The 14,148-nt window shown below is 41.2% G+C and overlaps 1 protein-coding gene across 1 annotated transcript in view; it reads right to left on the minus strand.

Moving 5' to 3' along the window:
- Nucleotides 1–7,642: 7,642 nt before the first annotated feature.
- GXYLT2 (glucoside xylosyltransferase 2) overlaps nucleotides 7,643–14,148 on the minus strand; it is a 13,458-nt gene continuing 6,952 nt past the window's right edge. Inside the window, exons 3-6 of the mRNA XM_009645967.2 lie at nucleotides 13,608–13,859; nucleotides 12,463–12,586; nucleotides 9,034–9,206; nucleotides 7,643–7,825 (exon numbers count right to left, since the gene is read on the minus strand). Of these exons, the coding sequence (XP_009644262.1) occupies nucleotides 7,643–7,825; nucleotides 9,034–9,206; nucleotides 12,463–12,586; nucleotides 13,608–13,859 (732 nt within the window). The remainder of the gene's footprint in view (nucleotides 7,826–9,033; nucleotides 9,207–12,462; nucleotides 12,587–13,607; nucleotides 13,860–14,148) is intronic.

Here is a 14,148-nt window from a genome sequence, read left to right on the forward strand (position 1 = left end):
ATTATTTTTGCAAAGTTAATTCTCAGCACCACCAGCGGCTCTCCTGGCACAGCACGGCCGGGCCAGCTGCTGCAGGGACAAAGCATCAGCAGACGGGGAAAGCAGAGGGATGGAGGATTACTCGCCTCGGCAGCAGTGGGGGCTCGGCTGGGTTGGTTTGTCCCACTGCCCTGGAAGGTCTTTAACTCTACAACAAACAAAACCTGATTCTTGAGGTTTATAAGACTTTTGAAAGTTCCCACAGAGTCACAGAGCGTCCAACCCCTGGGCACAGATCAATAGCCCCAATACCGATTAAAATGATGGAGGGCCTAGGACCAGCAGACGCTTTTGCTTTCAGTAACGCAGCTTAGATTAGGTATCTAGAGATCCTTGACCTAACCCCACTTAAAGTAGTTTCATTCATTGATGTGTGACGGCAATTTGGAAAGTATCTCAACTCAGTCTGAACTAAAATTGATTAGCGTGCTTTGAGAGAATCTTTATCAAGTCAATACAATACCAAGCGAGACGCAGCATACTGAGAACAACAAGAAAACGGGAAAAGTCCTGCTTCAAGACCCACTTAGATCTTCAGAAAATACTGCACATCGATACACATCAAAGGGTTTAAAAAAAGAGGCTAGGGCGTTGGTTGGTTGGTTTGAGGTTTAGTTTACAGCTGCAGAAACTCAAGGATGGTACAATAAAATGAAACTAAAAAATTGTGTCTCTGAACCATTCAGAATGGAAAAGGTTTTTGTTTTTTCTTTAAAGAAAGCCACTTTGAGACAAATTATGTCCCTCCTCTGAGAAAATGAGTAAAATCTTTCACAGGCTTTTAATAGATCTCGAAGACTTGGGACCATCAAAAGATCAGAACAGCTCACATGTGGTGCCTTTAATCCAGAAAAGGCTGAAAACATAAAAACGGTATTGGTGGGAGTTGGGTTTTATTTTGAAACAGTACTCACAGTGAGAGTTTAAAAAAAAAAAAAAGCAACAGTTAGATGTGGTAAGGCTTTACCTAAGTTAGTGTCTAACCCCTAAACCAACACACAAGCCCCCACGTATTTTCTCTCATTACTCCCAGAGCCCCTGGCAACCCAGTGCAGTGCAGTTTTCTTTCCAAGCTGCTTTCTCACACCTTCCTCCCGGTATAGCCCTAGGACAGAAAGCTCCTCATAGACCACTCTGCAAAGTACAAGATCACTCAGATTAGAGCCAGACTTGCTTTTTCACCTGGAGCCTCAGGTGTGAGGAAGCCAGTATTCAAAGCAAGTTGCCCTTTAGAAGCGCAGTGCTGAAGAGGAAGGAGATCTTTTTTTAAAGGTGTGTACCCTGATAAGGCAGCAGCTTTGCACGGTTCTAACCGCCACAGCAGGGAATTTCAGAGGGATTCGGGAATGACTTTTCTGCAGGAACAGGTCAACTGATGACACTTCTTTAAAAAAAGGGCCTTGTTGTTTCAGCATCACTATTTCATTCAGTATGACCAAAATATTTGGGTTCCAAGACACTGTTACACATGCTTGGATTGTACTGTAGTTTTCACAAAATAACATAAGCAATTATGGTACATTTATAGAAATGTAAAAGCCAAACCAAAATATTTTACCTCAAAAGAAAACATTAGCAAAGTGCTTTGTAACTCTCAAATGCTGATTCTCATTTTGGTATTTTATCAGTTTTCATTTCAAAGGAAGTGTTGACAGTTTGTCTTTTTTTCTGATCCAGAATGAAAGCAAAATTTCCAAACATTGCTGTTTCTTTTTGAAGCGTAAACAGCGATTCCTGATCTCGTGCCAGCGGTGGTTCTTCGGGAGGCTGCAGTCTGGACGGACCCCAGCGTAGATATGCACTTGCCTCAAGAGCACAACAGGGGAACGTTTCCAGCCTCGGGGGGGGCAGCCCATGGGCCTGTGCCAGCCCATCTCTGGATGGGTGCTTAGCGTCTCTCTGCTAGCACCAGTCCGGCTACGGCTGAGGGAGAGGCGCAAAACACGCTCTGAAAGTTGGCTCCTTTATGGTTACAGGTACACAATTCTCTTCTTGAAACAGTGGGAAAGAAATTATTTTACATTAAATGATCAACGGTTTGTGCTAAAGATGACGAAGTGTCAACATGTATCCTAGTATTAAAGTCTCACAGGTTTTTTTCAGTTAGTGGTACTTTATTCCCAGCTCTAAGTGTCACAGAACACGCAGAGAAGTGCTCTCTACTACGATCACACTTGTGAGGATGAATGTAAAGTCTCAGCTGAGCTCCATTTCGAGTCATGCTCTGCAACAATGCGACAAGGACGTCCCCTGGAGTCAGAGCCGTGGTTATCGGCGTGCGTTCAGCAGCGAGGGCAGGGGACAGAGACTATTCCAGCACCCGGGTCCCTCAGCTGTGGGTGCCCGAGGTCCAGGGCCGCCTGGCTTCAGTGAAGAGTTTGTTTGTTCCAAATAGGAGTGCTGTGGGCAACAAGGCTGAGAGTGAGGTAACGGATGCAGCAGTCTGGCAACGGGATGTGGGAAGTCACAGTTCAGGCCCCTTCCTCTGAATCACCAGCAACAGGTAAATGCCTGTCCTGTTCGCTGTTGTGCCAGTGTTGCCTCTGCTTAGCCCGTACCCTGGAAAAACTGGGTGTTCTCCCCGCAACACCACTGACTGAAGCCACGTTTGCGAGTGAAAAAATCTTGGCTCAGGACATCACTGACTAGTTTGATTACGGAACACGTAACCAAACGCCACACTACTACACATCCCCCAGGCCAGAGGTGAAGCAGCGCTGTGTGGAGTACTATTGTTTTACAGCTGGCCTTACCTTTTCTCATGAACATCAATGGGAGTTTTATTCTTGACCTCAAAGAGAGCGTGACTGAGCCCAGCATACCACACCGTTGAGCAAGCTGAGCAAGTGAGAAAACAATTTCATCACCAGGTGGACAACTGGTTTGGCTGAATAGACAGCTCACAGACTTCTGTCATACAGAGATGTCGCAGCAGAACCAAGGGCATTGCAGCAGTGACCATAGAAGAGTGCTGAAGAAATAAAGTTAAATACAAGAAGAAGGGAAGGGAAACGATGCTAAATGACCAAATCCTCTAAGGAACACAAGATAATGGAGAAACAGTAAAAAGTAAGAGCAAAAGGGAAAACTTCTGTTTCCTTTGAGACCAGGTTCTGATCTATGGACACCATAACTCAGCTGGAGTTGCAGCATGACCCATTAGCACTGTGAGGGAAGTTCAATTTATGTGTTTGTCTCTTTCAGTAACATATCCAGTCTCATACTCTCTCATTACAGTAAAATTGTATAAAAAGGAACATTTTCCTCTGCTTTGATGCAGACATACCCTGTATACGTACACTATAACATCACTAATACTAAACTCCATCCCAGCCAGAGCCCGTACACACATACAAAATGCTGTATGGAAAAGAAAGCTATCAAAATGCAGAGCTTGCTTAAAACTTCATTTATTTGTAACGTAAGCCAAGGGATCTTACTCAACACAGAAATGCACTGCTAGGCCTCCTTGGGAGCTATAAACAATTGGTGCACTTGTCAAATAAAAATACACAAGCAATTAAATGATAGGGAAAAGGTACAGAATTCTTTACACATACGCTCTTGTGTACACACACACACAGAGCAGTTTCCAGTTTCCACCTGTAAAGTGAAATGACAGCGAAGCCACCTAAGCCCCCTTTGTAATACGCAGGCAAATAGCCTAGAAAAAGCTCACGATATAAACGATGCAACCAAATGCTTCCCCCCGCCTCCGGCAGTTCTTTGTTGAACAACGCAGGCTGGTAGCCTGACACTTTCTTAAATGGCTTTGGGCTAAAAGGAGGTGCTCAGCAGCGCTTAACATACAGCCCCTATTCACCTATCTTCGGCAAGTTCAAGTATAACATAGCAAATTGAAAACCTGAATATTTGATGCTGGTGCAGCAAGGGCTTGATTACCTGCTTAACTTTACGCATTGCGTATAAGCCTACTGACTACACAGGCAAAATCCAGAGTATCAAACATTTGCTGGGTTAGGGCTTATGTTAAACAACCCAGGCACAGCTCTCTGGGCCGTACCCTGCTGTTTCTTTCTCAGCATGATGGCGATTCCTCTCCTTTGTTATCAATACATTCCCCGAGCCGGAGTTTCTACTCATTTAAAGAAAACTATTTAAGTTTCCCCCCTATATTCTGAAGACACTGCTCAAGGTGTTACATTAGCAAAGGTGTTTTGGTTACATTATACCATTGGAAATAACTAAAATACATGAGAGGAAGGGGAAATGAGGATATAAAATCTATGCAAGTATTTACACATCCCATTATTAAAATAAATGAAGGCTAATTAACCACAAGTATGAAATACAAAATGAATGAAAACTCGTTTCTAAATAAGATTAATACTAGAATCAACTACTGTTAAAACCAAAATATAACATGGTTTTAGAAGCTGTAATAAAATATAAATTAATAATTCTAATAACAACAAAAAATATCAAAGTTACATAATTGGTTTCAAACACTTTGGAGAGCTCAAATTATAGCTTTTTTCCTCAGAAAAAGCACAGTGGGGGGGAACCTCCCCCATTCTTCCTGCAAGTTGGTATTACATTATCAAAAGCCTTCATGTTAAAGCATATACTTCATATATTTTAATAGCTGTTGAGAACATAACACAGTTCTTTCTAAACCTAATGTAGCACCTCCTGTAAACATAAAAAGCACTGTTTTAATCTCTAAACATTTTATATGCAATAATGCCTTTGTTTTGTCGTGAATTCCTTTCCTTCATTTTAATGTGCCCATAGTTGCAGGGTTCTGCTGAATCATAGCTTACACAATCACAGCCTCCTAAACTTCAGAGGCTTAGGACCAGAGTTGCAACTCTCTGGGCAACAAGACTTTTGCTCTGCAACTTTCTGTGCTGTGTAGATACCATAGAAATGAGGAATTCAAAGCGCCCAGCATGCGTCTCAGCTATCCTCGTTTGACCTACAGTCAGCTTTACCCTCCAAAATAAAGACCAAAAAGCAAGCTAATATTTTTTACAAGTTCTCAGTATTGCTATCCTAAAAGGTTTACCTGTCACATGCTAGGCTTGCATTATCTTAAACTTTTTAAAACAGCATGCTGAATTTCTCCTTCCATTGCCTTCTGGTTCTGAAGTCTTCAAGGTTCATTTGGGTAACATTTTCAAACTTTTCTCTGCAGGTAGAAATGTAGTGTTCTTTTTAAGTGGCAACTAAAACTTCTGTTAAAATAGAAAATACTAAGGCAAGTTGTGAGAGACAGTACCATCTACGCTTAAGTTTAAATGCCTTTCCGGGTCCCACTAGGAAATTCCGGGCTTTCAATCAAAATAGCTGCAGAGCTGCCTCTGCCCCTTGCATGTCAGCTTACCCCTATGTGGCAAAGACTGCAAGATAACGGATCTGAGTCAGAAACGCGCACAAACTCTTGATCAGAATTTGCAGCACACAGAGGCGCAAACAACAGACGTTGCTGTTTGTCTGTCATGCCTGCGAGGACTAGCACAGACCAGCAGTGAAATTGCTAGGACCAAGACCGTATGCCCCTTATTCCAAGCCTCTATCTTAACACCTCCTCTACTCAGATGACTGTAGCGATGCTGTTTGCTGTGCTGTGTCATTCACACAGCACGCTTACGGATGTGTCACAGACATTTTCACACTCCAGTGTTTGGAAAAAAGTTTGTCGGCACTTCATCCTGTGTACAACCTGTTTATCTGGCAGCTCGAGATGCCACAAGGCCTGTGTTTTCCCTCCTCTCATGAGCTGCCACGCAAGGAGAGAGGAATGTGCAAGCTAAAAGGCCTTTCTCTTGGAGACTGTTTTCTTATGAAACTGTGCATCAGTCCTGACTGGATTGGGTAGAAACTCCCCAAACTGCAATTCTTCAGAAATCGTACTTATTGACTTAGGAAACACATGCTTTACCTCATCCACACACCCCAAATATTTATCTCTAATAAATGCATATTACATGCACAAGATAGATACACAATCTGTATCAGTTTTCCTTTCATCAGGGAACAGCTTCATGTATCTCACCCTTCTCACCCCTCTCCTACTTTGCCTATTAGATATAGAAGTGAGTAGTTCCAAGTAACGCTAATTTTTCTTGCTGAACAGACTTGAAAGGTAAGCTCATTTTCTCTGCTGTTTTCCTTAAGTACTCACCTACACACAGCCCTCAGGGCTTACACTTAGAAAATGCCCTCTGGAAGTCTGCTCTCCTATTGCTGCTCTTGAAGAGTGTCCTCACTTTCAATTCCCCGGCGACTTGTCCCAAGCACCTTTCAGCTACTGCGAGTTTAATAAGCTCTTGTCTGTGCACATCCTAAGATGATCATCATACCGTTGAAATCTAAATGAAGTATTTTAAATAAACATCAAAGCCATCTTGTATCCTTTTTCACTTTGAGGCTATTCATTATGATTCTGGCACAAAACTGTCTACTTCCAGGAACGAAGTGCCAGGCAGAAATATGTTTCTGTGCCCCAGCTTTCTGGCAAAGCAGAAAAGGCAGGGGAGGGGAGAGGGGAGGGGGGGGGCGGCCAGAGGCGGCATTCTCAGCCTCCCAACATAGGGATGGAAGAACAGTTCTCAGTGGCATACCATTGTTACTGTGCAGTAAACAGCGATTAAAGAGGATTAATTAAAAGAGGAAAACAGATCAATAGTACCTGGTTTTGTACTCTTCACTCACAATATTCTTGGACTGTGTCTAATGTAATTGGTACTACCAAGTTAGGGAATACATTCTAAAAACTGTAGGAAACTGGAAGAGAAAAGATTCTTCTTGTTCTCCATTAGCTGTGCAAGTGCCACAGCTTCCACTGCATCCCCCTCCCATTTCTCTTGCACTGTTTTCGTATTTATGCTGTAATTATTTTCCTTCCAATTCATAGAATCATAGAATCATGTTTTCCTTCATGAGAAGCCCTCACAAAACTCCTGAAGAGCAGAGAGGAAAAATGACAACCACTAGACAAAAAGTGCTGCAAAACACAAAGTAAAGAGGCACTTCTGTTCCCCTAACCTTTTAAGTAAGGGAAATCTTAGGTCCTATGTGTGAAGAATAGCAGGTAATACACCTTCAAGAGAGAAGTGCAACTTTAAGCAAGTACTTTCCCTTTACTATAGTAGATTTTAACTCATCCTGTCACAAGAGTGATCTTCTCTATAATTCAGCATTCTCATTACAGTCAAGAATATTTGCCCTATCATTTCAAGAGTTATATTCTCTATATGTTACATAGCTCACACCATAACTTCTTTGTTAAGCCTAAAATCAGTACAAGCTTTTGCACAACTTCAGAAAAAGTTACAGTGAATACGGCTGTTCTTAAACAAATAACCAAAGCAAACTCATCGAATAAAAGTGAGAGTCATCGACTGTCCCTGTTGCAACCAAGAGAAATGTCAGAAAAGAACAAAAGGCCTAAGAAAGGACAGTTTATGTAGACTTCTAGGGATTCTTCTGGTTTTGTAATTTCAGGGGTTATTAGGAAATTGGATAAGGAAAATATTTTGAGTCTGAGTTTCAGTAAAAGAGGTCATATTCTTCCTTTATATGCTTCATAAGATGGGGGTATAAGAATGAAAAACTCTGCATAAAAATATAGCTACATTTAGTATCTGTGGTTGGCCCCCAAGTAGACAATGACACGATTTTCATACACCTTCTTCATAGTTTTCTCAATTTGCTTCAAAAATACTTGTGGAATTCTCCCACATAAAGTGTGCACCGTATCCAGAAACTTAGACTGCAGAGGATAGTACAAAGACTGGAAGAGATTGTCTTCAAATGGAAACTAAAGAAAAGGAAAAAAAAAAAAAAAGAATTATTAGTTTTCACTAGTTTCAAAATGGAATTTTAGAAGTAAGATAAAACCTTATATAGGTAGGCAATGCCTTGTCCCTCACCTTCCCAGAGTGCCTATCAAATTCAAACACTGATCTGCTTGTGCTCGCTTTCAGAAAAGTTTGGGCATATTACCTGAAACAGTCAACTTCCCAGAAATTGTATCTCTAGAGTCTGTATTTAAAGGAAGTTTACTGACACAGGGATGCTGTAACGGAACAGGTATTTCGGAGAGTGGAACTGTACACATACAACTTTCAAAGTGGAAATCTGGACCTGTGTCTGTACGCAAGTTTCTGCCTTCCATGTGCCCAGAGGCGCCAAATGCTCAGGCAGACCAAGCTATCATGGGGTATTTATGGACCAGAGCTGCAGTACCAGCAGGAAAAGCTCCATTCAAACACTTTTTTCCACCTCCAGTATTATCGAAAGCAATTTATCAGCTTTTTTGATCAGAAGGTTACTAGAATATGAGTTTCAAAATGGAATTTTAGAAGTAAGATAAAACCTTATATAGGTAGGCAATGCCTTGTCCCTCACCTTCCCAGAGTGCCTATCAAATTCAAACACTGATCTGCTTGTGCTCGCTTTCAGAAAAGTTTGGGCATATTACCTGAAACAGTCAACTTCCCAGAAATTGTATCTCTAGAGTCTGTATTTAAAGGAAGTTTACTGACACAGGGATGCTGTAACGGAACAGGTATTTCGGAGAGTGGAACTGTACACATACAACTTTCAAAGTGGAAATCTGGACCTGTGTCTGTACGCAAGTTTCTGCCTTCCATGTGCCCAGAGGCGCCAAATGCTCAGGCAGACCAAGCTATCATGGGGTATTTATGGACCAGAGCTGCAGTACCAGCAGGAAAAGCTCCATTCAAACACTTTTTTCCACCTCCAGTATTATCGAAAGCAATTTATCAGCTTTTTTGATCAGAAGGTTACTAGAATATGAAGGAAGATCATTTAAATCATCTCAAATATACGCGTGCAGTAAGACAGGAGAGGCCAAGGCAACCTTGTTGTTTTGTGTCTGATGGGTATATGTAAAGCACAGCTATGCTCAGCCTGATCTGCTGGAATAGCAATCCGAGTGACCCGGTTAAAGCAGTAATCTACACTGAAATAAAAGGACTGCCTCAATCGAGACCGAAGACTTACGTCACGTATCGCTTCATAGAGTGCCTTGAATGTAGGCTGTTTGTCATCATGGTAGACACCTCTATTTCCATGCAGAATAGAGACACCTTCTTCTTCTGCACCTTTACAGCTGCTTCCATACATACAGTGATCGGGCCGGTAGTTCCACTGACATGGGAACACATAGAGACACTCTGCCAATGTTGTTTAGGGAAGAAGAGGGGTGCGGGGAAGAAAAAAAAAAAAAGACACGTTAAACAAGAGTTATGACAACTTAAACCATGTTTCCGTGTAAAAGCTGGGACTGGCTATCAGAAAAAAATTCAGTTACTTCAAAAGCAAATATCCCCAGTAGCAGCTAGACATAGAAGCTTCCTCTCCCTGGGGGATGACTATACATATCTCAGCACTGTTAGACCTAAACTGCTCTGTTAGACCTGAACTAACAGAAAAAGAGGGCAACACAAAGACCAGGTGCAAACATAAACCAGGAGAGCATTTTACAAAGCTAAAAGTGACAGAATGGAACCCAGGGAGTATGCACCAGGTGGCACTGTCCAGGGTCCTCTGCCCTAGTAAGAAGTTTCCGGAGTTACAGAAACTATTAGGGAAGCACGCACAGCAGTGAGGGTTATGCAAAATCCTGAATCCTTCTGGAGGCAGCGTGGGAAAGCTTGCAAAGTACATCCAACATTGGCTGCTGAAGCTTTCACGAAGGCTATGACAATTTGTTATACTGAGATACAGCAGAGTGTAAGAGGTAGTGTATTTTATGCACAGTCCTTCTGAGACGTCATCCATTAATTTCACAGGTCCAGGTTATTTAAAGATGAGCCTAATTTCTCAAAAGGGCTTGTAACCCCCTTTCTCCTACTGATTCTCTTTTTTTTTTTTTTTTTTTTTTTTTAAACTTTCTGTATGCACCCACAGTTTTACAATATGCTTATAATAAATCACACCAGTCCTTGCGACCTTTTTGCTTCAGGAATGGAGTACAATGAATCATTGCACTATGCCAGCAGGTCATGTCAGAGGCACTGAAGATTGAATTCTTCACTTGGTCTTGCTTAGCTTCCCAGCAAGTCTGCAGCTGGTCCTGTGTGGTTCTTGAAGAAGTAGGAGAAAAAGTTTCTGAAACATTTCTTCCCTTAAGGCCTCTCTAGCAGGAGACTTCTCCAGAAAGGGTGGATTGTAAGTGGTTTCCGTTCGGTCTGACTTATCACACATTCAGAATTGCTCCCCAGTGTTGCTGAAAGCGCAGAAAGAGCTGGAACGCCTGATCCAAACCCTATTACAATTACTGGGGATCCTTTCAGTAACCCTGAACAGATGTTTGCAAGTACAGCTCATCAGCAGGTCACTACGGGGAGAGGGTGTCATCAGGTGCTTATTAGCTTTCGTAAGAGTCACTGGAGTATTCCTGATGATCTCCTCACCCTGGCGCTTTTGTGCACTTTTTGCTGTCAAAGCTGGATGCAAACTCTGCAAACCTTCAGATCCATTCATCATCAGAACAGCCTTCAGAGATGGGAAAAAGGATGCATCCCCTCAGGCCCCAGGTAACACAGTTTGGTGTATTTTTAAGCCAATGCACAGCATCTATAAAAAGCCACCTGCAGCAGTCTTGACTGATTCCTTCCCAGGCCAGCCTCAACAATCCAGCGGTTTAAAACCTCGGGAAAGTCTGTTTTTCTGTTTTAATTGCATCCAGTTCTTTTGTTTTCTTCTCTTGTGCAGTCTGATGTTGCGTAATTAGTAAAAAATTATTTACCAGTTACAACGAAAAGACAAACTATGGTGCAGAAGAGTTTCAACATGTGGATTTGATAGAGAATGCTCTCATCACAAAGTTAAAATATTTTTGCAATCTTTGGTTTTTTTCCTCCACGCTTCAGTTAGCAACTTGAGTTTGACTTCACAACTAATCTGGCTTCATCTTTTTCTTCCTCCAGTAGATCCTATTCCCGTAACATTCATTTATTTTTGGAAATTAATTTATGATTTCATAGTGAAGACTTCTTCCACTTTATTTTTTCCCTAGGATTGAGGGGAATACATGGTGTACCAGGGACACTGATGTTTGACATCTGTCTGCAGTAAACAGATGTTAGCTTATTGCTTTGCTTTTGCGCTCTCATTTGCCTGGATTTGGGTATATCCAATTACCTACCCTATGACTCCACAGAGAAAAAGAAAAGGGAACAGAACAAATGAAGATAAATCCAAACTTACTCTGTTCTTAAGATCACTTGAGGGAATACAAGGTCACATAGGAAACATGGAAAAGCACGTAAGAATGGATACTCAGCATATTCAGAAGCATGAAATGAGGTTCTCAGCTTCTTTGGGAAGCATGTACTATGCTACTATTTTGAAATCCTTGCATTTCTCAGATGTCACTGTTTTTAGAAGTGCCTGAAGTCATTTCTATGTGATCAGTGCAAAATACTTACAGGGGGCTGAACTTCCAGAAACTGTCTCAGCACTTGTAGAAAAAGTCACACCCTTTTAAAAAAAAGATGCCTGAACTTGCCAGTTCCTTGGAAATACAGACTCGTAAGAATACGACTCCAATTCAAGAGAAAACAAAGGACAAACCAAAAATGTTACAAGTTACTTATAGAGGCACTGTGCAAGAGCGACCGGCATTTTGCTGGGCTGACAAGCACATACATATCGGTCACGCTGGGCTGCGCTGGGACAGGTGGGTTATGCCATCTGTTCTCAGAGAACAAGGTTTTGAGAGACTTGAAGTCCTCCATAGCATTTCAGAGTCCCAGAGCAAGCAGAATACAGAAGAGCAGGAAATGCACAAATCTGAACAGCAGAATATAGATGACACCGTCACGGTGCCTGCTGGGGCTGGATCATTCAGCTGAGAGGCTGGAAGCGCTGTTCTCAAAAAGGAACTTTTAGCGAAGGAGCAAAAGTAGGGAGGGCAGCAGTTTCAGAGGAGATATTTCAATGGTCACGTCCATTTTCTGTTTATATTAGGTTTGTTACTCATTTGCATAAACTCCAGAATTCGGCTGAATTTCAGAAAAATAGGGCATGGCTTTGGAGAAAGTTTGGCAATTTCACATTCAGATAAACTCCTGAAACAAAAACATTTTTTTCAGCTAGGCCCTGGTCTAACGACACTCTTAAGCAGATATACAACTTGAACTTCATTCCTGCAATTGATCTTTAATGTCGTACATCCTTATTTTCATAGAATCTCCAGAAAACAGATTTACATATTCAATGGAACCAAGTCCAAGCCCTACTACCTACACCGCTTTCAGAAGTATTTTCGTAGGTTGTAAATCCTTGGTGCACTTATTAACTTCATGCCAGAGCACATTATGCATTATCATAAATAACAGATAGTACTTTTTTTTTTTCTTAATTTTTCAAGTTCAAGAAATGTTCTTAACACAAATAATCATGACTCCAAGAATCATTACTTACCTGGGTTAAAGTAAAAAATTATATTTAGTAAATCCTGGTCGCCCCATGTAATGTAATTTTTGTACTTTTGGTATAATGGATATAACATTTCCTCCCAAGTCAAACCACTTGGTATCATACTGTTCTGCAGGGCAGAAAAACAGAAGCAATGGGTTAATACCATGAACAGTGATGTGCTATAGGACTCAGAGCGTGGCACCCACGTATTTGTAAGTCTAAGCCATGTCAGATACCTAGGTGAAAAACGAAGAGCTGCCAGGAAACGTTAGACCTGGATAGGGTTGGAACAGCAGAGCTGACTGTGCTCCTGTTTATCTCAACAGGAAAGCAAGGTCTCCTGGGTCTAGCTCTGATGTCAGCTCCTGCTATTCACAACCTTCCTATTCCAAGCAACAGGGGGGAGAAAAAGTGGAAAAATGCAAAAAAGCAGGGACTAGGTGAAAACAGAGGTATAAAAGCGAGGGAAAATGTAGACAAAAAATTGCCTTCCCTGGGAATTATGATACTAAGAGCAAGTGCCTTTTTTACTCAAACTATTCCTGAAACGGTATACAAAGCCCCTGGCCTTAACTGAGGAACAAGACCACTTGGGGTAAATAAAATTTTTAAAGTGATTAAAGAATACGTGCTCAATGAAACAAGTAAGAGATTTTACAAGTTAGGCCTTTCACAAAGGGGAGATGCCAGATGTCAGTGAAAATGCTCCCTTCTCATTTATATCAGTTCAGGGAGTCACTTGATCTGCAGCAAGATACAAAATTCTGTTTACAGCAGATGCAAAAAATTACCAAGTTCTCTGGATACTTACATCAAGCTTTCCAATTTTAAAAACAATACAGTGACTGCACTGAAGATCCTCGAGTTCATTCTTTCATTATCTTTCAACAGAAAATGAAATGTTGAAGAAGCCATTTTTACTACTGCTAACAGACTGCTTCATCTGCAACTCCCCAGTGCTCCAGCTTCTTGAAGTTTCACTTGTTTCAATAATCATTTTTACTATAATTGCTTTTAGTATCCAATTATATATATTCTATATTTTGCAGATTCTTTATATGACAAACTATATAATTTTTGTCCAAGATTTAAGAGATGTGAAAAACACATAAATCATTATTTTCTGCAACAGCTGTATTTCTTCTCACCTTGAACTGAGTGTTGCGTATCCGTGTTAAATTCATTAGCATCACTCCAGAATTGACTCCAGTTGTTCCATAATAAGGGTGACGCGCAAATCGACTATACCAGCCAATCTTTGGTATTTCGTGTTCTGGGGCCATAGCAGCTAGCTGTGTTGAGTTGAACTCTTTCAGGATGTGCCAGATGTCATCGATGGGCCTCAGGAAGAGAACATCAGTGTCCACATAAAGGAGAGAATCCACATCCTTTAAAATGACCTTTTGGGTTTGCACAGCGAGGAGAGACACAGAGAAGAGATGAAAAAGAAACCAAATAGACAACAAAAAGGAAGATTATTGGCAAAAGGTGCTTTCATTTTAAACTGACAATTTGAAAGAGGTTATTGATTTATCAGCTAAATGTAATTACACACAGGAAAAACAGTTATCAGGTTATTGGCTTGTTGTTTGTTTTGTTGCCTTTTTTTTTTTTTTTTTTTAATTTTGCATGATCTTGAACAATAGCATAAGCAAACAATTAAGAGAGTTTTAGTGACTTTGCACTGGG

The sequence above is a fragment of the Egretta garzetta genome, unplaced genomic scaffold, assembly GCF_000687185.1.
Source record: "Egretta garzetta isolate BGI_Z169 unplaced genomic scaffold, ASM68718v1 scaffold228, whole genome shotgun sequence".
Lineage (NCBI taxonomy): Eukaryota > Metazoa > Chordata > Aves > Pelecaniformes > Ardeidae > Egretta > Egretta garzetta.